Source organism: Aspergillus costaricaensis (assembly GCF_003184835.1).
Source record: "Aspergillus costaricaensis CBS 115574 unplaced genomic scaffold BO79scaffold_11, whole genome shotgun sequence".
NCBI classification, from domain to species: domain Eukaryota; kingdom Fungi; phylum Ascomycota; class Eurotiomycetes; order Eurotiales; family Aspergillaceae; genus Aspergillus; species Aspergillus costaricensis.
The window spans coordinates 982,123-1,005,559 of record NW_020291811.1 but is presented as its reverse complement, the minus strand read 5'-3'; the positions used below and the strand labels follow the sequence as shown (position 1 = coordinate 1,005,559).

Genomic DNA, 23,437 nt, shown 5'->3' with positions numbered 1-23,437 from the left:
AGTTGAAGTTACAATGTTGACCGATGACAAACCAACTGTTCGGACGCTGCTCGTTACACTCAAGATACATAATTTAAAGAGTAAGAACATTCTTATCTTTACAGAACGGGAAGTTGACATGGTATTAATGGTTAGATAGTGTCTTCATATCTTATAACAGTACGACCTGCAGTCATCCCTGTCCATGCGATGTATTGCCACGTCACTTGGTCATTGCTGGCAGTCAAGCACTCTGCGTATCCTGTTGACTGAGATAAGCCTAGCCGCATGTACATAAATTTCTTGAGTCGCTACTGCGTACAGTGTTTGTCTCCCTTCGTCCAGAGAGCTTGTTCCATATTACATCCATAATGGACCGACATATCCAACGCCTTGTCTGTAAGCGTTGTTGGGATACAATCTTCTCTTATGACACTTTCCTACGTATCTGGGCCACCGCCGCGGACCCAACTCATTTATCACAGCACAGCTACTGCAGTCCTCCATGGGAGGCAATGCAGAGATCTATTGACCTCATGTGCGAGTGGTGCGATTTGGTCTGTGAGGAGATCCAATTCTACTACCGTCATAAAACAAAGAGTAGAGGTGATCCACCACCTGAGGCAACATTCCCGTTGACTGTACAATTCGTGCATAAGCCACCACAGTCTCTGTATTTGAAGTTGACAGTGGGTGATTGGACGCCCAAGTGGCTGGTATACTCAGCGGATGGTACGTTAAAATTGTGCTGAATAGCAGAAATCTGAAGTTAGGACGGTCCCACGCCGAATATACTAGTAACAATAGTCAAGAAAGCCCGGCAGGACGTTATATTACTACCCGCGGTGTGCTCCGGCAGGTGGATTCTCCAACTGCATTTGGTTTAGCTGGACAATACATTACAGACTGCGTGAACCATCATAAGAACTGTACACGGCGACGAGCAACCCTTTTGCCAACCCGAGTGATTGACTGCGGTAACCCTGCAAATCCACGACTGCAAATTGGTGTCCAAGGAGAGCATTCATATGTCACTCTCAGCTATGTCTGGGGAGAGGATCAACCTTTCAAAACAACAACGAAGAACATAGAGAAATATACTCGAGGCATTGATATTTCCAGAGTCCCACAAACCATTCGCGACGCAATCACCGTAACTCACCGCCTAGGGCTACGGTTCTTATGGGTGGACGCGTATTGCATCATCCAGGACTCGAAGGAGGACAAAGCCGAGCAGATTTCACACATGAGAGACATTTTTCATCATGCTTATGTGACTATCATCGCCGCATGTGCGTCCAAAGTAAGCGACGGCTTCTTGCATGACCGCAGGCCCGGGTTTCCAGCTCCAAGCACACTTCCGTTCCGAACTCCCGATGGTGCTCTGGGGACGATGTTTCTGAGCCACGGAACTGATCTCCGACCCGAGCCAGTGAACAGTCGGGCATGGTGCTTAGAGGAACGAGTTCTGTCACCACGGTCTCTAGTCTATTGCTCCCACACAGTGCAGTACGAATGTCAGACCGAGCACATGAATATTGACCGTGCCGCAGACCCACGAGACGTTAGAGATGACATCGTGCAACTACCGTCTTGGGTCTTCCACGATCGTTTCCTTTCCAGTCCATTCATGGTCCCTGGAATCGAAGATGCAGAGCGCATACTAGACAACACATGGAGGAAGATCATTAGCTGCTATACACAGCGTACCCTTACAAAACCGGGAGATCGCCTAATCGCAGTGTCTGGACTAGTACAAAAGCTTCATCAACATTGGCCAAAGGGTCAAGAAGAAACTCCCGTCTATCATGCCGGACTTTGGTCTCACCACCTCCCAGGATGCCTCATGTGGACAGTTCAACGGCGCAAGTTCCCACGGCCCGCTACTTATCGGTCACCCTCTTGGAGTTGGGGCGCGGTCGATGGCGAAATTGAGTACGCTACCAGAGATGTTTCCAACATGATTTGCGAGGTCCAATACTGTCGAACTTTTCTCGCACGTGAAGAGCACCCGTATGGTAAAGTCATTGGTGGGATGCTAATCCTGCGGGCAATGGTTAGAAGGGCAATTTGGGATCCGGAAAATGGCAATTTATTCGAGCTTCATGAGGTGATTGCGGCGGGCGAATATCACTCAGAGGAACAAGGGGATGATGGAGAAATCGGATATGTTACAGCAGATGCCCTAGAACCGGCGTCCAGTAGCGTTGGGGAGGTTCACTTGGCCATTTTGATGAAAACTGACATGACGGTGCAAGGCCTTGTAATGGAGCGGAATTTCACAACTGGTACCAGCGCGAAGACCGCTGGAATCGTTGAGCAAAAGGAAATGGCATTCGGTCTGAACATAGAAACCTTTCGCCGTCTCGGGACATTCACGGCGCCTTTTTGTGATCGGGATATATGGTTTTCCACACCCTCCCAGGTGATACAAATCATATGAGTGGAAAGAACAGAAATCACTGCTTGCCAATATGAAACTCCTTTGCTCACAGTTTCCACGCTAAGGATATGACATACATGCTGCTCCAAGTGCTCCCCATTTCGCGCTGAACTCCCTTCTATTCCAGTATGATCGGGCCATCCAGTGTTTCCGGTATAGAAACCAGTCAAGAGCATAACTATGCTAGTGGACCAATAATTCCGTCTATACTGTTTTCTTTGCCTTGCTGAAATTGTCATACAAGTTATTAGCTCTATAGTTACCTTACTGTTGAGAATAGAAGTATAATTCTGAATGACATGAATTTTTATAATCCTACAGACCTGACTAAAGTTTCTAGCTTATTAAGCTTAATATAAGCATAGTTATAAGCCAGCTCTAATTACTGACAAACACATACGACCATAGGGTGTGGAAAATAGGGCTTCCCGTCCGCTCAGCCGTACTCAAGCCACACGCCGGGAGGTTAGTAGTTGGGTGGGTGACCACCAGCGAATCCCTTCTGTTGTATGTTTTTCTCTTTTACTTCTTTTTTTTTTTTTTTTTTCTAAAAAAAAGATATCTCTTGCATTCACTTCATTTTTACCGTTGATCGTACATATATTTACCCATTTCTCTGAATCCAAATACACAATGCGACAATTGCTGCAGTCAACTTCATTGGGTATGGACTGCAAAAATCCGTCGGGTAAGGTCACGGCTACCGAGCATCCTTCATCACCTCCAAGCCTAGCGCATTGCCAGGGGACCAATTGTGTGATAAAATAAACATTGCAGTCAACCCTCTGAGAAGGTATCCTTTTAGAAAAACATGCCCACAAGCATGCATCCTCAAGCTCAGCTTTGCAGATCTGAATACTCTTTCTACATCCTGATGGAGTATAGAAGGAGTTCTACAAGTATTGGCCACGCACGAGCAGCTGATACTCAGGAATAACAGCTTACTGTAGAATAACGTATTCAAGTAGTAGATCCAAGATGTCTACACCCACAGTAATCAGACACGTGGACCGGATTGATATTGGCTGCGTAATTTCAAGATAATATAGTTAATTAGAAATACAAAGAAAGCCTTCAGGACTAAGGCTAGAAGATAAATAGATAAATTACAAGTATAAAGCTATACATCTCCACAGATTCTAAAATGGGGCTTTTAAATAAACAAAATACAAAGTCTAATCTGTAATTATTCTAACAACTTACATCTTACATTTACTGCCACCCAAGACCTAGATACCACTGTGTCGGGCTCAGCGCACTCTGATGAAAAGAAAGAACTGCCCCGGACGGGATTTGGATATCCTCAGACTTGAAGGAACTTCGCTCGGCGATAGTTCGATTAGCTATTGTTATGCCTACGCTGACTGTCTGGATTTACCTTTACCGGTAGATTATCTATATTGAGATTTATAGGACCATACAATGAATCTTTCATTTGGGCTTCATCTTTACCATTAGAATCTGGAAGAAGACTCAGAACACGGGATTCGTCATATCAAGTCCAGAGTATGATGTGATAAGAGTTTGAAGGATCACTTCAATGTCTCCCCACGCGGATGTAACAGCAGCCGCCACAGTATTTGCCTCGTAAAAGTGGTCCGCTCCTCCAAATATTTACTCCGAATCTGTTCGCATACTCCCCAAATCCTTCTCCTGTTGGCAAGACCCAAGATATAGCCATAGCTTCTGCCCGTAGACTCACCCTGCTCCCTGCAAGCAAAAAGCAGCCTAGACGTTTTCTCTTCGATCTCCTGCGATTGGAAAACCGGGAGTTCAAGCACCTCCCACAGCCATGGATATGTATCGACTAACTTGGCTTCCCACATGGAGCGCGGAACCCAGGTAGTGTGCATGATTCGCGAGGCAGCCTTGAGAGCCAAAATCGATTCTGGGCGAAGGTGCTTGAAGATCTCGTGTCGCAGTTCATTCGAAAGACGACTGAAAATATCGTCTTTGTAGAGCTTCGTCTCATTATTAAGGTAGGTCTTCGTGTCTAACAAGCACTTGATGTCGTTGATCTCTGATTCAAGCTCCGGTATGTCGACTGGGTTTACTACCAGAATCTGGGCATATTAAACTTCTAACCCGCATTGTTTGCTCTCAGCATATTACTTACCTCCTGCCCTTGGAGAGTCTCCCACACCTGCTCTACGGGAGGGTCTGGTTCGCCATAGTCAAGTTGCAACCGGACGTACCGGCCACCGTTTGCCTGTTCGAAAACCCGATATAGCTTATTTTCCTGAATTCCACCTGGCTGTCTCAGGGAGATGCATCTCTTCAGAACCTCGTAGCAAACGGAGTGAAACGGAAACACATGTGGTTCGCCTATTTCGGCAAAGTCGTGATATCTATGAGAGGGTTAGCGGGTAAATTGGAAGAGGAGACGCAATGCATACGCAACCATGGGCACAACCTCGTTCTTCGGGTATGGGATGTTTATATCTGGCAAAACGATGTTACCATTGACGGGTAATTCTAGTGTCACGGAGGGCCACGTATTCAGAGCAACGTACGATTCCCAGCAACGACCTCAATCCCCCCCTAGCAGGACCTCCAGCTTCAGCAAACTATACTGCCGGCTTGAAAACTGTCAAAGGGATCGATTAGCTTACATAGTCAAAGTAGCGGCCAGGTCCCGTCAGAAACGACCTAGAGAACCAGGCCACTTAGTTTTGTAAGACGTTAACGGCGAGTCACTACGAACTTGTCACTTCCAGTAGCATTGGAATTCATTCCTAGGGCACGTAGTTTGTCGAGCCACTCGAGGTTGCAGTGCTCGAGGATGTCGAAACGATACGCCGTCTCGTCGGTTCCTTCGCAGTCCATGTCGACCTGGCTGGAAAATGGACCTCCGCAGATAGCGCAAAAAATCGCCCAGCCACCCATTTTGATCGCTGTGCGCGTATGATATAGTGTTGTGAGACAGAGGAAAGGATAGCACGTCTTATATGATTTGTAGTCAGTTGGAGATTGGTGCCTGGTGCCTGGCGCGTGTGCCCGGTGTGCCTAAGCGGGACTAACCTACACTTTATGCCAAGCCACGCTTGCCTTTGGCTTCTACGAGCGGTACTTTAGAATGATAGGATCGACAAGGAGAGACATAGCCGAAGCTCTACCATTAATGCTATGGGATGGCATGATTGGCGTTGTATGCTGCGTGTAGAGGCAAGTTTGTGTGTCAGGTCTTAGGAGGTGGCGATGGAATCAACATACATGGCCGTGACGCTAAGACACTGCAAATTGAACAGGAGTTATCACACGCCATGCACGAACTACGTGCAAGAAACTGATGAGTGCATTGCATTACTGCCAGTCGCTCAATGTCGCTGTAGACCTGATAATTAAACTATCAAAACCCGCCTCAGTTAAAGCCGACGGACGGGGTTATCACTACATACTGCCGATGTTTTATTAGATCCTAAGGAACGACCAGTTACAGCGTCATTACAAAAAGCAGATCCCTGCGCAAGCTGCTTTCCTCAACTCTTCAGACTTGTTTCCTCTCCCCCCAACAGCCCATTCGCTATATGATTTCCAAATATAATCGTGCTAGCATGTACTGTTCAATTGCGGATGCTGCAGAATGCAATGGGTGTACAGCCTTCAAGGAAGTTCTGTGCTTATATAGTAGCAGATGCCCCCCAGTGGATCATAGAGGCTGACCACACAGTATAGCTTCAGCAACAGCTGAAGACATTCCGCAGTCATTAGAGCTATATGTCAGATTTTATGCATAATTATCCGATAACTGGTTAAGGTAACTAATCTGGCGGCCTAGTAAGCCGAAATATCTCAGCCGCGCCATCGATGCTTCAACCCTTTAGCACAGACAAACAAGGCACCACCACATCCCTTCCCCCCTAGCTTCTTAATTATTAACCGAGTCATTAAGCATGCTATCTTACTAAGAGTAATATCAAAAGAAATATTTATATTAAGTATGTAATCCAGGTCCACATACTCCGTATTTAAAGGTAAACATTACAAAGTAATTATAATTAATATGATTAAACATTGGAGTAATAAATTTCTAGATTATCCAACATGTTAGATTACGATATCTCGTCTTTTGATTCATCTTTATTACCTGTGATTTTCAATAGTAACTCAGTATATCCAAAATCCTAGATTTGGAAAGAAACCTTCTCATTAAAATACGCAATTACTGTCAAATCTTATTATAATTATTATAATTATTATAATTATTATAATTGTTATAATATATGATTCTATGATTATAATATACCTGCTTGTCTAGGTTTCCTAATTTTTTTGAGAGCTTGTTTTATGCCCAGAAGCAGGGCTCACTGTTGACAGGAATTTCATAGCCAATGGAAAAAAGATTGATTGATGAAAGATTTATTGTTATAAATATTAAAGTTCTTTGATTCTGTGTACAGACAGTGCAGGTGTTATAATAATCTGAACCGTAATATTTAGTAATTTGTTCATGAAAATATTTGATATTTGTATCCGGGTAAGTAAAGCATGATAGACAAGGGTATACTTACTGCAGAAACCGAGGTAGATTATTTTATACTAGCCGATATATTGAAGAACAGAAGAGGAAAAAAGGCACATATCACAGACTCCAATAATAGTCACGAAGCCTATATCATGTTTCTTGCGGAATCATAATCTAGCTGGAAGCACATGTGTTTCTTACCTTCGGTAGGGCAGGTTAGCCCATCTAGGGTTTCCTAAAGCAACTAAGGAAGTTCCAGCTCAATAGCTTGGCTTCATCACTATCCTTGTGTCCAGATGGCAAACTAGGTAATTCTCATGCTCCTACGGACTGCATATTTACAAAGCCTTTCGCCTCCTCCACCTCGGAAGCCGGGACGGGGCGGAAAGCCGCCGCCAACACATCCCTGATTAGGGTCCTCTGTTTCTTCCCCCGACGGAAGTAACGGTTTGCCGTAAAGTGACAACATGAGGTATTTAGTCGGCGGTCTTTCAGATTGTCCTCCCGTTTTTCGTCGGTTTTCGTTGCCTGGTTACAGACAACATGGTTTCCAAAGCACTGGCATGCCTTACGCTCGTGGTCGGGGTAATTGCAAACCCGGTTATGACATTGGTCGAGAGAAGCCCATCGAGCAACACATCATGCAACCGTGAATGTCTGGAAACGATGATCACGGAAGTCCTGGATTCAATGGTGGCGCACGACCCATTCAGACTTCCATTGGCAGAAGTTTACAAGGCAACCGAGAATGCGCACCCGGCAGCCCTCAACATGATGACTCTCTGGCGGACTGTCACGAAAGCCAGCTCACCGAGCCTACTGGCCATCGACATCTCACAAGGTCAGGCATACTTCACCGTACCTATTACTGAAGGAAACGCCACAATTCAAAACATCCTCTGGGGGCGCATCAAAGTATCCTCGCAATTATTTAGCGAGTTTGAGCTATTCGTCAATCGCGGTAAAGGCGAGGACGGATTCGCCTTCGATGTCGAGAATCTGGCCCAGAACTTCAAGCGCTGGCAGAGCCCGCCCACAAATCGAACGAAAGCAACCCGCGATCAGCTGGCGCGCATTGCTGCCTCGAGCTTTAACGCAAATGACAACTTTACGGTAGATATGGCCTCAGACTGCCAGTTCACTGAGATGGGCTGGGTGGTAAAGAATGCTGCATGTAACTGGATGTCAGACCGACCTACTGATTTGAATGCCCGGACTCTGGTCATCGATGAGGAACTGGGGATTGTCGTCACGGCAGGCGTGGTTCCGGGTAAGGTTTACCCCTACGCGACCTTCTCCGCATTTATCCCGGATTCGATGAAATCTTCGCAGGAGACGCAGGATACGTGGTATTCTATTCAAAGTTCTGAGGGGTATATATATTTGGTCGAACCGATGGCGACCCTGGCGACCAGTTTCAATGTTTTCCAGTATTACAATGATCAGCTTCAGGGTGAGCAATTCTTGGTTTACCTCACTGGTCCGCGGAATGGAACTAGTTGGGCATGATGTTCATTTCAATTGTCAGCTGAGTGTTCGGGGGTCTTGATGTTCAAGCCATCTATGAGTCCTCTTTTCAATGAGACAATGTAGTATGTCATTTCTTCACTTTTGCGCCCTCTAGGTATTTATTACCAAGGGATTCCGTCAGTCCTATACATAGCAGGAATTTCTGTATCCTTTTTTCTGTTCCAATTAAGATCACAGGGCTATAATGATATTGGTGATTTGTTCAATATACCGTAAATGAGATAACGAGTTCCCCGCCCGCGGAATAGTATATTGATACTGCTCTACATCCATACTAACAGCGCAAATAGGAGAGAATCCCGTACATGGGAGGATAATTTTATTGGCATAAGTAATTCGAATAAGGGAAAGTTGAACATAATAGATCCAATTTATTGCCATCTTTGACAGGAAGGAAGTAGAATTGTTCAAGCTGGAAGATAAAGACGGACCCGAAGAGTTGAGATAGTCTCCGATTCATAAGGGCACAACGATAAGTGCTACATATGACGAAGCTTCCTCATAACCAAGCGGACGTCATATTCGGACCGGTAAGAAAGACATTCAACTGAAGGGCCTGAAGCTCATCGTTGTAGTACTGAACAACCTCCATGTTTTCACCGGTAGCTTCAGTAGGGGACAACAGGGATACGTTCCTTTGTCCCTTTACTGTATTTATCCAGACCTCCTGGGCGTCCTGCTGCGTGTGCATGGAATCCGGGATAAAGGTAGAAATATTACCGTAGTACGGATAGACTTTGCCCTGGACCATGCCGCTAGAAACGACGAATCCTAACTCCTCATCGATAACAAGATTGGCTCTTGCATCTGGATCATATGGCCTTGTTGAGTCCCAACTACACCCAAGCGGGTTGGTGGAGCCGTTCCCATAGGTCCCAGTATCGACAACCTTCCATCCTACTTCGGTGAACTGACAGTTGTCACTCACAGTAGCCGTGAAATTGTCGGATGGGTTCCAAAGCGCCTTTCCCAGAGCCTCTAATGTTTCTCGATTTGCTTTTTTCTGTCCGGCTGGTAGTGACATGAGTGTCTGATAGTTGGCATAGAGCTCCTCGACTGAGAAAGCGAAGCCGTCGTCACCACGGGAGCGGTTGATAAATAGCTCCAGCTCAGTAATAAGCCAATCAACCACTTGGATTCGACCGCGGAGAATTGATCTGGATCTACTTCCTTCACTGATGGCTGAGATAAAGTACACTGAATTCTGCACGGTGTCGATCGCAAGCATGGCAGGCGCTTCAACCTCGGTGATAGTTCGCCACGCTGTCATCATGGCAGGTGAAGAAGGATGAGAGTTCTCGGTTGCTTTGTAAATAGTGGCTAGTGGTAGGATATCTGGGTCTTGGAGCCTGATAGACTCTAAGACCTGAAAGATAACGCTCGACAAGTGCCTCCGGGAGCTGCTGGTGTCCGTCACATTGGACGCAGCAACCATAGGGAGCGCGAGGGCGAGAGTCATGATAGTAACAGGAAGACCTGCTGGAAAATGCATTTTGAGTTACTATTAAAAGATATCTGAAGCATTTGATAGACGTGAGATGGTAAACTCATGATCCGACGACTATATATCTTGTGTTAATTACCCATGTTGCTCGTCATTGTTCCGGAGCATCCCCACTTGGATCATTACAGCTAAAGTGAGGTCTCTACGTTAGGTAACAAAATAAGGATTCGTGTGGATTCCTCTGGAGATGCTCCGATATGCACTCCACAATAGGTGTTCATCTTCACCGGAATGCCTTATGATGTAGCAAAGCTTCCAGCTGGAACGCACAGGGCACCGGGGGTCCCCCACATTTCCGATATTCTTTGCAATGGCACTTAGCAAGTTAGCATTGATACAGTAAAATGCGGGGTATGGGGAAATATGACCCACTGAGCCCCGCCGGCGATGGGGAAAATACACTCTCGAAGCTCAAACCTCTCATCTGTGGCTTAATGTTCGAGCACCATCGGTGACGAATCTGACATACAGCTTTCCGCCATCACGCCTCATGTTCACTATGTTCACACGAAGAATAGGCCTGTATAGCCTAAGCTAGTCTTCAGTTTTTACAGGACTCCTTGTTCCACCCTTACCTCCTGTGTTGTCTTTTTGGTGGGCGGTCTCAAATGATTAGGTTGGACCCGTTCACCGGACACCCAGGAAAACCTCCATCTGTGCTTACAGAGGGACCCAATGAAGTTTCGCCTTTTCATGCAATCTTAGGATCTATACTAAAATGCCACTGGAGTAGGTATTTGGACTATCGCTGGCGGGATCCGGGGTTGGTCAAACAAAGTAGACTGACCCACAAATCCGCCGTGGTACTTGACTGTAGCTCAGTCCCATGTGTCCAATCGGAGATAGCAATCCCGCTTACTCTGTTATATCTACTCTTAATTCAATTAAAAGAAAGCTTCCTCGCATCACTCGGTCCAGAGCCCGGGTGGTGGGTGGACTACCGGTCTGTGTGCGGGCCAGACTCTCTCCGGAATGCCGGTTAGTACTACACGACATGCTGGCCGAGTTTACGGGCTTCACGTGGACAATCACCCCTAACCACGACCGGAGGAGCAAATGACAATTAGTCAATGTAGATTGCTTATTATAATAGCCTAATTCACAGCTTGCCCTGCAGAGAGTAGCTTCTCGATATCGTCGCCATGGATTCTGCTACCACCGACACCCACACTCACAAGCTGGGCACCTTACGCCTCCGTCACCATGAGACGAATGAGGTCATTCTCATTCCGAGTCCTACTGCGGATCCCAACGACCCCTTAAACTGGTCAAGAAAACATCGATATTTCCTGGCTGTTGTTGCTTGTTTGGCCGTGTTCTTTTGCAATTTCCTGGCGGCTGGGCCTTCAGTGGCCATCTCGGAAACGACTATTGACTTTCTCGGCCCAATGGGACCCGACTTCTCCAGTCATGTATCTCAAGTCTCCTACTTCTTTACTTCCGCTGCTCTCTGCCAGGGCGTTGGGATGCTATTCTGGATGCCGCTTATCGTAAAGTATGGTCGGCGACCAATTTACGTCCTCTCATTCCTGGCGTATTTTGGGACGGCGTTATGGTGTGGCTTTGCGCAATCATACGCTGTCGAGCTGACTGGTCGAATCGTTCTGGGCCTGACCGCAGGTGCTGGGGAGTGCCTTGGGCCACTTACTATCGCAGACATCTTCTTCGTTCATGAGCGAGGAACTGTCATGGCGATATACACTGCGGCCCTGTCCATGGGGGTTGCAGGTGGTATCATCATTGATGGTCTTATCACTATTCACTATCACTGGCGGGTTATCTACTATGTCGCGACAGCACTTCTGGGAGCAGTATTGATTTTAGTGATTTTTACTTTTCCAGAGACGACTTACGACCGGAGTGCCACCGTCTATCCTTTCGCAATCAATGTCGATGCTGAAAAGACCTGCGCAGAAGCGGAAGTTGTGGAGAATGCCGGGATAAACAGAAGAAACCCCCCACTTAAGGAGAGCTACATCAGTTCGATAAAATTATTTCACGGCATATACACCAAAGAGACGCTATTTCGGGTCTTCCTTAGGCCGGTCGTCTTGATCATTCTTCCGCCAGTGCTCTGGTCTACTCTGGTCTCTTCCGTCACTGTTGGCTTCCTTGTTGCAATTACCTCCAATTATTCCACGGCATTTTCGACTTACTATGGCTTCGAAGCATGGCAATCCGGTCTTTGCTTTGTTTCGCCCCTTATTGGATCCTTAATCGGCATTGTCTGCGGTGGCCATCTGTCTGACTGGACTGCTGATTGGTTTACTCGTCGAAATGGCGGAATTCGAGAACCTGAAATGCGGCTTCCAGCTATTGCCATTGGTGGTATCTGCGCGCCCGTTTCTTTAATTCTATATGGAGTTGGCATTCAAAATGAGTGCCATTGGATGGTGCCAGTCCTTGGACTTGGCCTTCTGAATTTTGCAATAGTGCAGGCCACAAATGTCTCCATGGTGTACTGCATTGACTGCTACAGGCCAGCTGTTGGAGAGGTCAGCGTATCCATCCTGGCATTCAAAGGTAAGCAAGCCCCCCCTCAGCATCTAGGTCCATGTAAGCCAGAACCATTACTGATGATAATAGCTGGGTTCGGCTTTCTACTCTCGTTCTACACAAACCCCTGGATAGATCAGGATGGCTACGCGATTGCTTTTGGAGAGATGGCAGCGATATCCGGTATCATTATCTTGCTCGTGATTCCTTTCTATTTCTGGGGAAAGCAGATTCGTCGCAGTACCTGGCAGTGGTCGATAATGCGCAAATATGGTCACTGGAGCTCTGATCGCGAGGTTGGCGAGTAGTTGGCGTGATTGTAGTCCGGTCATAAATTTACTGTGTCTACTGTCTTTGGTAGTCTGATAAATTGCAGACATAACATCGTGTGTTGGTCATCAAATCCACCTAAAGCGAGCATCTGGTGGGACATACTGAAGTCTTGATCACCCCAAGAAATAGAGGCAGTCTTTGTTATTTACAGATATAAACCTTGATACTATCATATGATAAGACATAAGTCATCCCTGCTGCTTTGTAGGCGACGGTATATCGTTTTGGTCTACTTTGTTTTGACCTCATACATAATACATAAATGATCTCTTAGGATTGCTCTTCTCAACGGCTTCTCAAGTCCAATGTTGCGTTTTCGAACCACGTTAGGAAAGAAAAAATAAAAGAAAAAAAATCTAAAAGATATAAAATAAAATAAAATAGATACAAAGGAGTACGCAAATTAGATCGAAATCGGCTAATGCCTAATTAATCTTGGGTTCTCATAATACACCTAAGAAAGGGAGGAAAGTGATAGAGACAGTCCAAGTGGACTTGTTTCACACCGCTGCACGATCGGCCTGCCGTCCGGCTTTCCGTTCTTTGACTTACTCGGCTTACTGTCTCCCCCCTCCAAGCATCGGGCCCATCTTGTCGACCACATCGGATTTACTGACCGTAATATTTTCGGAAGTTCCCCGCCGGCACCAGATGCTAAGAAATGTCCTGCGAAGCGGTAAATCCTGCCGGGAGCAGAGGGCACAGTAAAGAACCGTAGCCGTCTACGATTTATATGAGAATAGATTTCAAAAATTGTGTTATGCCACTTCGGAGTTACTCAGATAACCCGTTCACTATGGCCAGATCAATCCTCTATTTGATGCTCTTTGCATCACTTGTCCTGGCATCTATTATCATTGAGGATCCAAGCAATATAGTTCCCCCTGAAGGCTGGGCAGACGATAACGCATATGTTTTCGACTGGCATACGACCGGAGAAGCTTACCAAACCATTCCTGTCATTGGTCCCTATACCTATAATCAGCAAACAGGGGCTATTGATCATCGGTCACTAGAAACTACAGCAAATGACACAAGTGTTGTGGTCATAGCGAATCGGTCCGACGTCACTATCACCCACAGCACTATCACCAAGTTCGGCTATTCTTCTGCTCTCAATCAAGCGAGCTTCTATGGTAACGCTCTCCAGCGCCCCTTGGATTTTCTGAACTTTTCTTGATTAACTCTTGCAGGAGTGAATGCAGCTGTCAACAATGCGAATCATTCGACACTGCGACTCTCCAATGTAAACGTTACTACGCATAATGGAGCAGCAAACGTCTACACATACGGCACTGGAAGCGTAACCTATGCCGACAACACATGGCTCTATAGTTCCGGCCCTGTCTCCCATGGCTTTTACGCAGCAGGAAATGGCACCATTTATGCCAAAGACGTCCAGGTGTATTCCGGGGGAACTAGGTGCTCAGCTTTCAGCGGAGACTACCCAGCTGGGTATATACACGCCGAAAACGCAGTCGTCCATACTGATGGAGTTGGTTCCGCTATCTGCTTTCTACAGGGTCTGTGCAACATGACAAATGTTGTCGGTTACGCTGCCAAATCCCCTGCCATGATCAGTGACGGTGCATTATCCGATGTTATGGGCATCTGGAAAAACTCTGATCTAACAGCTGGTCTGTTAGGTGGTATTGTCATGATATCTGACTCGACTATCAGGAATGGCACCACTGTTGTTCTCGACAACACTCGATTGACTGTCCTCGGTGAAGGGAATCCAGGGCTATGGTTTGGAAATATCATCGCAACTGTCGATCTCATCGCAGCGAGCATTAATACCTCTTCGGGTATCCTCGCTGTTTCAAACTACTCCTTTCTGACTCAGGATTTTGACTACTATGCCGGCTATGAAGAAAACAACAACCTATCCCCTGCACAGGCAACTATCAATGTTAAGGATTCTACGCTATCGGGAACACTTGTTGCATACAACGAATCGTCAATCAGCTTCAATCTTCAGAGTTTCTCGCATTGGACTGGCATGGCAAAGGTGGGATTAGGAGCGGCCTACTTGTCCGTGTCATTGGACAACACATCGACATGGACATTGACGGGGGACTCAGTCCTTCAAAGCTTCGCTAACTCCAATAGTACGCTCGCAAATGTTTTCAGTAATGGTTTCAATATCCTGTATGACTCGGATTCATTGGTAAATGCTGCTTGGAAGGGAGAGACCTACGAACTTCAAGGTGGAGGGAAACTTCGACCGTCATGATCAAGTGGGCAGGTGTGAATACTATTTAGTCTGATGTAATGGAATCATATGTTTCCCAAATATAGCTATTCGTAACTCCTGATGCGCTTTTTTCACACCTTCCTATCTGCGTAATCCTAAGATTTTACTCAAAACCGCCGCAAGGGTCTCCGAGTGTCCTTCACAAGATGCCTTGCCGCGCCAAGCGATTAACCCGTCAGGTCGAACCAGTATAGCCTCTCCATCATCCATACTGCATAACATTCCGAAGCGACCGTCTGGGTCGGCGATTAGGTTGGAGGTCTGCGAGAGTTCAAACGCATCAACGGTTACAGCCTGCGCGGCAGCTGCCGGAAGCCACGGTGATGAAGAGTCCGCGGTTAGCAAGATAAAATGGACGCGGACGAGGTCAAGGGATGATATAGCTTTGTCATTTCTCGTACGATCAATAAGATTGATATGGGGAAGACGTGAGCCAGTCACAGGATTGGGTTTGTGAGGATTATCCCACGCCTTAGGAGTTCCCTTATCCTTCCCGTTGCCGAAGTCAAAAGCTCCAGTCCGGTAGCAATACCCCAGTTCACATACTTCATCTGGGAGTTCTTCATCGTGCACAACAGCTTTGTCCTCCAGGACTCTGTTGACAAGACGGGAGAATGCCTGCTGCATCGTGCTTTCTGCAGCGGGTTGGCGCTCTATGGTGTATGTTTTCAACAGCGAAGCGTCGGCCAGCCCTTTGAGCACATACGCGAGCTTCCACGCAAGATTATATGCGTCCTGTATGCCCGTGTTCCCACCCATCCCTCCTGTCGGGGGCATAATGTGAGCTGCATCTCCGGCAAGAAACACACGCCCCCTTTGGCTCGCGTATTGAGTGCAATTGAGAGCAGCTACACTCCAGTAAGAAACAAAGTCGATGTCGAGGGAGATATCTTCCTGTATTCCGGATGCCGCAAAAAAGGCATCTCTCGCATCCTGCTCTGTGACGGAGTCCGGCTCGAAGTCGTGTCTATCATGCAGACGAGACACGATCAAAAAGCCACGCTTGCCTCCATCTTCCAGACGAAATCCTCCACTAACGTCCTTATTGACCACATATGTCACTCCATGCACTGCCCGGGAACCCAAGTAAGGAGTTAGATCTGCCCTGAAGTTGATAGAGATATTGTTGCTGAATGTTCCTGGCCCTATCCACTCGATGCCTTCCTTGCGACGTGTCGGGCTACGATTTCCATCACACGCGACCAAGTACTGAGTCTTGTACTTGGAATATTTCCCTGTGGTGAGGTTCTGCACAACCACAATCACACTGTCGTCATGCTCATCGTAATGCACGACCCTAGTCGAGAAAACTTGTTTCGCGCCGAATCTATGGGCTTCTCTCCGGAGTAAAGGCTCGAACATGTTCTGCGTTAGCCATACTCGCTTGCAAGGCGTGATCTTGGCTGTCTGTTCCGGATCTGCCTCCTGCATTTTGGCGATGACCTTCCCGCCAATCAACCGCTCCACCAGAAGCATCCCTGCATCCAGATCAAAATTGGATTTGCTGGCGCGAAGCATATCCTCTTCTAGTCCAAGTTGTCGGAAGATTTCCATTGTACGGAGGAGGAAGAGGGCCGCGCGAGGGTGCGTGGCCGTTGAGGGGTGTCGGTCGAAGGCCACCGATTCTATACTTTGAGCGAGTTAGATAGATAGTAAAAGAAAGAAGACAGTTCCATGGAAGGAGGAGGCATACCCCCAATATCCCAGTAGAATTCCTAGTGCCATTCCTACCATGCTCGATCCAATAATAACGACCGGCCATTCTTCCTCTTCTAGGGGAATTCCTGAATGATCAAAATCGGAAAAGTCGAACTCTGTTCTTCGTGGTCCCCGAAGGACTGTTTCATCGGTTTGGGTGAACTTAGGATTCATTGTCAGTGTTTGTGCAATCATGTGTCGAAATCCGTGAATGTTGTCCAATAGTTTCATTTGATGAGTGTTAATACGTCGACCGAGGGTTTATATTTCCGGCTGGATTGTATTCGGTTGTTCAATCAACACGCATTTTGCTTTACGTCCGTGGAGCCGAAACGGGAACTCTGAGAGAGCAATGACGCTCGATATGGCTGAGAAGATGGTGTGCATCGCGGCCGGCATGCCGTCGACTTCCGGAATGCCGTTGATTTTGGAGCCGAGCAGAGCAGGCAGCCGAAAGGAAAACTGCATATCCTCCCGCACGATCGATTACGGGGTTTTTTTTTCAATTGACTCGGCCAATTTTTATCAAACAGAGCATTAGCCTTCCCCGTGCAAGATGTCTCTAACTCCCAAGATCTACGGATCAGTATCCTCGACTTGTACCCAGCGGGTTCTCATAGTCCTGGAGGAGCTAGGAATCGACTATGAACTCATCTCAATTGACATGCGTGCCGGTGAGCATAAGGTATGGCTTTGAACCAGCTTACCAGCTTGCTGTAATGATTCTGATTACTGAAAGAGCCCCTCGTATCTATCTGAGCACAACCCGTTCGGATACATCCCAGCATACCAAGACACAAACGTTAAGATCTTCGAATCACGCGCTATCTGTCACTATCTCGCAGTCAAACACGGCGGACATCTGATACCGCCGTCTAATTCTGTACAGATCGCCGAGTTCCAACAGGCGGCGAGTGTTGAGTACTCGTACTTTGATCCACCGGTGAAGCAGTTGGCCTATGAGAGTCTGTTTAAAAGGTTGGTTGATTGGTTGAGTCCGTTTGATTGATATGTTAGTTCTAATTCAGAGTCAAAAGTATGATGGGCCACGGCGAGCCCGACGCCAGTTTAGTGTCTCTCTACAAGGATCAGATACGGAAGTGTCTCGATTACTACGAAGGCATCTTGGAAAAACAGGATTATCTGGGAGGAACGGTATGATGATAACCATATAAGCGCATTGTAAAGCCGCTAATAATATCGGCTAGACATTTTCCCTGGTGGATGTTTATCATATGCCGTGGACTGCTTTCATGGATGAAATTGGATTGTGGGCTGAGCTAGAGTCAAGAAAGTACTTGCGGGCTTGGTGGGAGAGAGTCGAGTCGCGTCCTTCGTGGAGAAGGGTTTCAGGTAGATCATGAATCTACACCTGTATTTTAGACTAGAATTAGTCATATAATCAAACATTGACTGGGTGTACGTTATAGTGGCCGAGATAATTCTTTGCATGAAATTCGGACGTTTTATGTGCATGTCGTTGTAGACCAATGTACTATTCAGATAATTACACCCTTTGAACACGAAAGGCCACTTGTTAAGCATGATGACAAATGGCCTTGGTGTTGGGTGTTCTGGATCACGAAAAAGGGGCCTACATAAATATGATTATCAGGTCAGAAACGATTAGTATAGAGAACTAGTTTGGGCCTCGACCTCAAAGATTTGAGATCCTCACTTAAAGTGGAGCCGATCATCTCGATCAGAACCTTTTTAGTCTCTCCGAATGAGCACCGGCATGCCGGGAGAGCGCTACGGCGGATCAACTATGTAACCCACATTTCAAAGCTGAGCCACAACTTAAATAAATCATCATCCGAAGTAAAGACACTGTCGCTTGTGCGAAGGTTTCCACATCAGGCCTACTTCTATCCATCCAGACATATCCCCATCAAGATGAAACCCTACTCGGTTCTCCATTTCATCGGGGCGGCCATGGCCGCAATCACCATCAGAGACCCTGGGGACATTATACCTGCGTTCCAATGGGAATCTGACAACGCCATTCTTGCCGATTACAACGTAAGCACCGAGGCAGTGCAAAGAATTGCCCAAGTTGGCCCCTACATGGTGCGTGGGCAGGAAAAGCGATTTAACCATACTACGCTGGCTGTCAGCGGCAACGACACAAGCGTCCTGGTCGCGACAGAGCACGCCAATGTGTATGTCGACCATACGGAGGTTGTGAAATTTGGCTATTCCAGCAACCTCATCCAGGCCAGCTTTTATGGCGTAAACTCAGCCGTGCTCGTCGCAAACAACAGCCAGCTGCGTTTGACGGACGTCAACATCACAACACACAATGGTGCGGCAAATGTTTACGCCTACGGCACCGACTCCGTGGCCTATATTGATAACGCCTGGCTGTATAGTTCGGGGCCAACAGCGCATGGGTTGTATGCTGCCGGCAATGGAACATTCCGGGCGAGAAATGTGCACCATTTTAGTGGTGGGAACCGCTGCTCTTCGTTTTCCGGGGATACTCCAGCTGGATACCTCTATGTAGAGGACTCGATCGCTCATACTACCGGAATTGGATCGGCTATTGTCTTTGCAGTCAAACATGCGAACCTAACCAATGTAGTCGGGTATGCCGAGCAGTCGCCCGCCTTCTTCACTATCGGTGAAGGCCATGCCGTTGCTACGGACTGCGACCTCACTGCTGGACTTTTGGGTGGGGCAGTCATATTTAGCATCTCCAAGGATACCCAGGCATATCCATTTCAGTTTACTCTGGAGAACACGAGATTGAAGGTTCTAGGCGATGCACCGGGACTCTGGTACGGAACGGTCTATGCCGACAGCTACATCCGCAACAGTCAGATTATCACCGAGTCAGGAATACTTGCCGTGGCTAATTTTTCAACGATCACTGAGGCTTTTAACTTCTATTCTGACTATGCAACTTCCGGGGATATAGTCGCTACCGCTGATAGTCGCATTTACGTCGAAGAGAGTACTCTGGAAGGCGATCTAGTTGCATACAATGGAAGCACACTGGAATTCTCCCTTGAACGACATTCACATTGGAGTGGGCGAGCTTATGTCGGATATGGAGAAGCGGAGCTGGCCGTGTACCTCGATAAGACAAGCAGTTGGAATCTTACAGGGGATACTGCGCTAAAGAACTTTACCAACGCAGACATGTCCTTTGGCAATGTCAACAGCAACGGTTTCTCCGTCACATATGACGCTGATGCTCCCGCAAACAAGCCGCTGGCAAGACGGACTTTTAATCTCACTGGGGGAGGAACTGTCTCGCCAGCCTAGTTTGTATGAAAACCGTTGGAACCCTCATGTTGATGGATGATAAATTCACTAGTTCCTGAACGGATGCAAATATTGGCAACATACGTGTCTAGTCCCAGTGAGGGGGTGGCGGCGATGGAAGAAATAGTTATCTACGAGCAAGTGCAACACACACATATATATATTCAGTCAAATTCATTTGTGCTGCACGTTTATCGGAAATATATGCACGGAAACGCTACCTGCCGCCAGGTCAGTAGCGTACAGTAGCCCAGCAACTAGTCTAATGCCGGGAAGTTGTTGCTCTCATCTCCACATATCCGATGAGGGGCAAGAGTGCATGGTTCATCTCCTTGACTTGTCGAGAAAATTGTTGTCACATGTTTCAAGGCCTTCGCCTGTAGTGATTTATGTCATTAGAGAGGGAGGTTCACTAATCGACAATACCAATCACAATTGGTTGTGACATCTCTGTTCTGGGCCTAAGGTAACGTGTGATGGGTGCTTGGATGACGGTTAATGACTCCTCCGGCGGATACACTCGAGCAACTACGTATTCGGTATATCCTTCCTGGGCGATCAAGCCGTGCGCTAGCGTGCTGGTCAACACTAAAATGTGTTTTTCGTGAAGGCCACGTACCGCCATGCAGAACCCCGCAATCTTACCCAATTTGAAGCTTTCCCGGACTATCCTCAAAAGATAATAAGTGATAGTACTACTTCCGACCCCACTCCCCCAGCAATTGTCTAGCTCTAATGTTCCACTCTTCAGAATCTGTCTCCAGGACTAGAATGAACAGATCACCTAGAGTCCGCCGTCGGGGCCCGCGTGCTTCACAAGCCTGTGAGGCCTGTGCAACTGCCAAAGCTCGATGCGATAATAACGAGATTTGCCAGCGATGCCACCAGCGACAGATGTCTTGTGTTCGACCCTGGCCTCTAGCAGAAGATGAAACCCAAGTTCCTGGGAATGCTGTTTACCCCCAAGCAGATCATACCGCACATTCCGGCGTTTCACATCAGACGCCCATTCGGGCACCGGATGCCAATATAACGCCAGACTTGCCTAGGGCGGGGTCCGACTCAGGTACGATCAGTGTTCGCTCTCTGGGAGTACAGCTTGTCTTTTGAGATGTCCTCTAATCATTGGGTTAGCGATGGGCACCCTTGATGGCATAGACGATCTAGCAGAACTTATGGTCGAGGGATCACCACAGAACAGACAGATTCTACAGAATTCGTCTAATATTCTTCGCATGGCTTCCCATATCGTCGGAGCGGCAGGTTTAGATTTATCATCCATTACATCTGATGTTCCCTTCTCCCACACATTCAAAGGCCAGAGTAATTCCCCGAAGGTGCTAGAGGCCTATGAAAACACAGTAGGGCGATGGGATCCAGACCCAGAGTATCACCGTGCTGCCGAGGAAGGCAATCTGTTTCTCGATCCAGAATCCAGCTGTATAGAAAATCACCTAGCATATCCTTCCGCTCGCATGTCTGACGATACAGTCTCGTCCGATACACGCGATCGGATCTTGGCCATGATACTGCACACCTGTGAGCCAGCGAATATGATCAAAGTGGTCTCCGCCTTTCCAGCAGCGAATGTGCTTGATCGACTCCTACATCGCTTTTATGCGACTCATACAACTGACGATGACAGCTGGATTCATATTCCGACTCTACGCTCAAGTGAGATGCCGACAGAGCTTCTGGGCGCTTTTATCACGTCGGCAGCTATGAGATCGTCCAGTGCGGCTGTTCGCCGGTTCGGAACTGCCCTACACGGTGTCCTCCATCCATATTTATTCCAGATTGTAAGACTGGCAGCTTTCCAGCTTCACATGCATAGGGGAAATAACCAAGGGCGATAGTTCGAGAAACGAATAGCACAAACCCGCTGCTTGCAGCAAATCCAGGCGCTTGCTCTGTATGTCCAGACAGGGCTATGGAGTGGCAATAAACGCAGGATGGAAATTGCCGCAGCTATTGTAGGATCGGCTGTCACCGTGAGCCTATGAGCCCCAGTATTCAACTGTATGCCTTCTAACGCGCATGGAGATGCTCCGAAGTGGCCGTCGCTACCGTGCTTCGACCTATACTAGTGTGATCCCAGATCCGGCAGACACTGACGATGTACTCGAGAGCAAATGGCATCATTGGGTTGAGCAGGAATCCTGGAAAAGGTGAGTTCCCATTATCATGTCATAGTGTCCAGTCAGACTAAAGTGTGGATATACCGGCTAGATTGGTGTTCCACATGCATATTCATTGCTCGCAAGAGTCCTTGGTAACTGGGAGTAGAACTCCTGTCTCCTACGCCGAGCTCTGTCTTTCATTTCCCCAAAGCGGGAAGCTTTGGGCAGCGAAGACCGCAGCGCAATGGCTCAGAACATATATCCAGATGCAGAGTTTCGAGAAGACATTTCAACAGGCGGGCCTTCGGGAGTATCTCGCCAACCCGTCTCTCCTGCAGACCATTTCACCACTTTACGATTCCAATTTAGCACGCTTGATCGTCCTTCATGCCGTCGGCTCCATGGTCAAAGATCACCTCCAGTCGAAAGGACTTCTGCTTCCAGGAATCTTGGATACACCTGGAGACTTCCTCCTTGCAGATGAGAGCTTCCAAAACCGGGTAGCTCAGCTCCTGAACAGCATCCGCATACTCCACGACGACAGCCAGCCAGGTGATCATCACAGCAGCCAATTAACAGCCGAATTGATCTCCATGCATTCTCTGACTCCCTTTGAGCAAATCGAAATAATTGCTGGCCGCGAAGGACCCGAAGAAGCCGAAGCTGTATTGCCACTCTTGGAACGATGGTGCCAAAGCAGTCAGGCACGGAAGGCAGTATGGCATGCAAGCCAATTTATTCGGTATCTACACCATCTCAATGCCCAGAGCTTCACAGAGTTCTTTGCGGTCGGAGCTTACCAAGCTAGTCTGTGTCTATGTATATATGGGACTATGGCCCAAATGCCCTCTTCGAGCAACCTCTCTAGTGGTCTAGGGTCGGGAGGCAATTTCCAGATTGACGGACCAGACTCCCCTGTAATACAGAGATGGATAATTTTGGGGTCTGGAACTCCCATGTTGGGAAGCGTGACCTCGGCTTCCACTTTCTATGGCGGTATGCCGCTGGGTGCCACCAGGTCTATTCTTCTTCGAGTTCGTGACCTCCTGTATGTCAAGGCATCACAGAAAAGCCTGTTGCCACTGGTTACTGGAATCTGTGATCTTCTTTGTGCCTTGAGCATTACAAAACAGAGAGAGCCCCGGTGCCTGTATTGATGGCGTGACCGACATATCGACTGTCTTCTGAAGGGAACGAGACAGTGCACAAGAGGCAGACATATTATTGTCCATAGAGGAGTCACTCTTGGTCTTCGAAGATTCTTATAGGAAATGGGTCATTGAAAATGTTCTTGGTGTGTACGTCTATATGAGAAAGGGCAATATGTATAGCCTAACAATTG

At 47.4% G+C, this 23,437-nt stretch overlaps 10 protein-coding genes across 10 annotated transcripts; 7 read left to right on the top strand and 3 right to left on the bottom strand.

The window, feature by feature from the left end:
* Nucleotides 1-350: 350 nt before the first annotated feature.
* Nucleotides 351-2,422, top strand: BO79DRAFT_143961 (HET domain-containing protein; the record flags this gene model as incomplete). Its single annotated transcript, XM_025678360.1, has 2 exons — nucleotides 351-711; nucleotides 867-2,422. 2 exons carry the CDS (start codon nucleotides 351-353, stop codon nucleotides 2,420-2,422), a joined length of 1,917 nt encoding a protein of 638 aa, XP_025541247.1.
* A 1,473-nt stretch (nucleotides 2,423-3,895) lies between these two features.
* BO79DRAFT_144568 (F-box domain protein) lies at nucleotides 3,896-5,248 on the bottom strand (the record flags this gene model as incomplete). The annotated part of the gene is made up of 7 exons (XM_025678387.1): nucleotides 3,896-4,006; nucleotides 4,060-4,485; nucleotides 4,539-4,770; nucleotides 4,819-4,864; nucleotides 4,936-4,963; nucleotides 5,035-5,071; nucleotides 5,127-5,248. The coding sequence occupies 7 exons, from the start codon at nucleotides 5,246-5,248 to the stop codon at nucleotides 3,896-3,898; spliced, it is 1,002 nt and encodes a 333-aa protein (XP_025541246.1).
* Nucleotides 5,249-7,490: 2,242 nt separating this feature from the next.
* Nucleotides 7,491-8,396, top strand: BO79DRAFT_144021 (uncharacterized protein; the record flags this gene model as incomplete). The annotated part of the gene is made up of 1 exon (XM_025678365.1): nucleotides 7,491-8,396. The coding sequence occupies one exon, from the start codon at nucleotides 7,491-7,493 to the stop codon at nucleotides 8,394-8,396; it is 906 nt and encodes a 301-aa protein (XP_025541245.1).
* Nucleotides 8,397-8,916: 520 nt separating this feature from the next.
* Nucleotides 8,917-9,852, bottom strand: BO79DRAFT_144153 (uncharacterized protein; the record flags this gene model as incomplete). The annotated part of the gene is made up of 1 exon (XM_025678368.1): nucleotides 8,917-9,852. The coding sequence occupies one exon, from the start codon at nucleotides 9,850-9,852 to the stop codon at nucleotides 8,917-8,919; it is 936 nt and encodes a 311-aa protein (XP_025541244.1).
* A 1,211-nt stretch (nucleotides 9,853-11,063) lies between these two features.
* BO79DRAFT_143992 (MFS transporter) lies at nucleotides 11,064-12,725 on the top strand (the record flags this gene model as incomplete). Its single annotated transcript, XM_025678362.1, has 2 exons — nucleotides 11,064-12,444; nucleotides 12,508-12,725. The coding sequence occupies 2 exons, from the start codon at nucleotides 11,064-11,066 to the stop codon at nucleotides 12,723-12,725; spliced, it is 1,599 nt and encodes a 532-aa protein (XP_025541243.1).
* Nucleotides 12,726-13,546: 821 nt separating this feature from the next.
* Nucleotides 13,547-14,986, top strand: BO79DRAFT_144684 (uncharacterized protein; the record flags this gene model as incomplete). The annotated part of the gene is made up of 2 exons (XM_025678392.1): nucleotides 13,547-13,886; nucleotides 13,944-14,986. The coding sequence occupies 2 exons, from the start codon at nucleotides 13,547-13,549 to the stop codon at nucleotides 14,984-14,986; spliced, it is 1,383 nt and encodes a 460-aa protein (XP_025541242.1).
* Nucleotides 14,987-15,088: 102 nt separating this feature from the next.
* Nucleotides 15,089-16,879, bottom strand: BO79DRAFT_144428 (uncharacterized protein; the record flags this gene model as incomplete). The annotated part of the gene is made up of 2 exons (XM_025678381.1): nucleotides 15,089-16,637; nucleotides 16,701-16,879. 2 exons carry the CDS (start codon nucleotides 16,877-16,879, stop codon nucleotides 15,089-15,091), a joined length of 1,728 nt encoding a protein of 575 aa, XP_025541241.1.
* Nucleotides 16,880-17,261: 382 nt separating this feature from the next.
* On the top strand, nucleotides 17,262-18,069 carry BO79DRAFT_143946 (glutathione S-transferase family protein; the record flags this gene model as incomplete). The annotated part of the gene is made up of 4 exons (XM_025678359.1): nucleotides 17,262-17,390; nucleotides 17,445-17,683; nucleotides 17,743-17,860; nucleotides 17,914-18,069. The coding sequence occupies 4 exons, from the start codon at nucleotides 17,262-17,264 to the stop codon at nucleotides 18,067-18,069; spliced, it is 642 nt and encodes a 213-aa protein (XP_025541240.1).
* A 532-nt stretch (nucleotides 18,070-18,601) lies between these two features.
* BO79DRAFT_253810 (uncharacterized protein) lies at nucleotides 18,602-19,975 on the top strand (the record flags this gene model as incomplete). Its single annotated transcript, XM_025686019.1, has 1 exon — nucleotides 18,602-19,975. One exon carries the CDS (start codon nucleotides 18,602-18,604, stop codon nucleotides 19,973-19,975), a length of 1,374 nt encoding a protein of 457 aa, XP_025541239.1.
* A 2,242-nt stretch (nucleotides 19,976-22,217) lies between these two features.
* BO79DRAFT_227314 (uncharacterized protein) lies at nucleotides 22,218-23,252 on the top strand (the record flags this gene model as incomplete). Its single annotated transcript, XM_025683871.1, has 3 exons — nucleotides 22,218-22,595; nucleotides 22,741-22,837; nucleotides 22,900-23,252. The coding sequence occupies 3 exons, from the start codon at nucleotides 22,218-22,220 to the stop codon at nucleotides 23,250-23,252; spliced, it is 828 nt and encodes a 275-aa protein (XP_025541238.1).
* Between the last annotated feature and the right edge of the window lie 185 nt (nucleotides 23,253-23,437).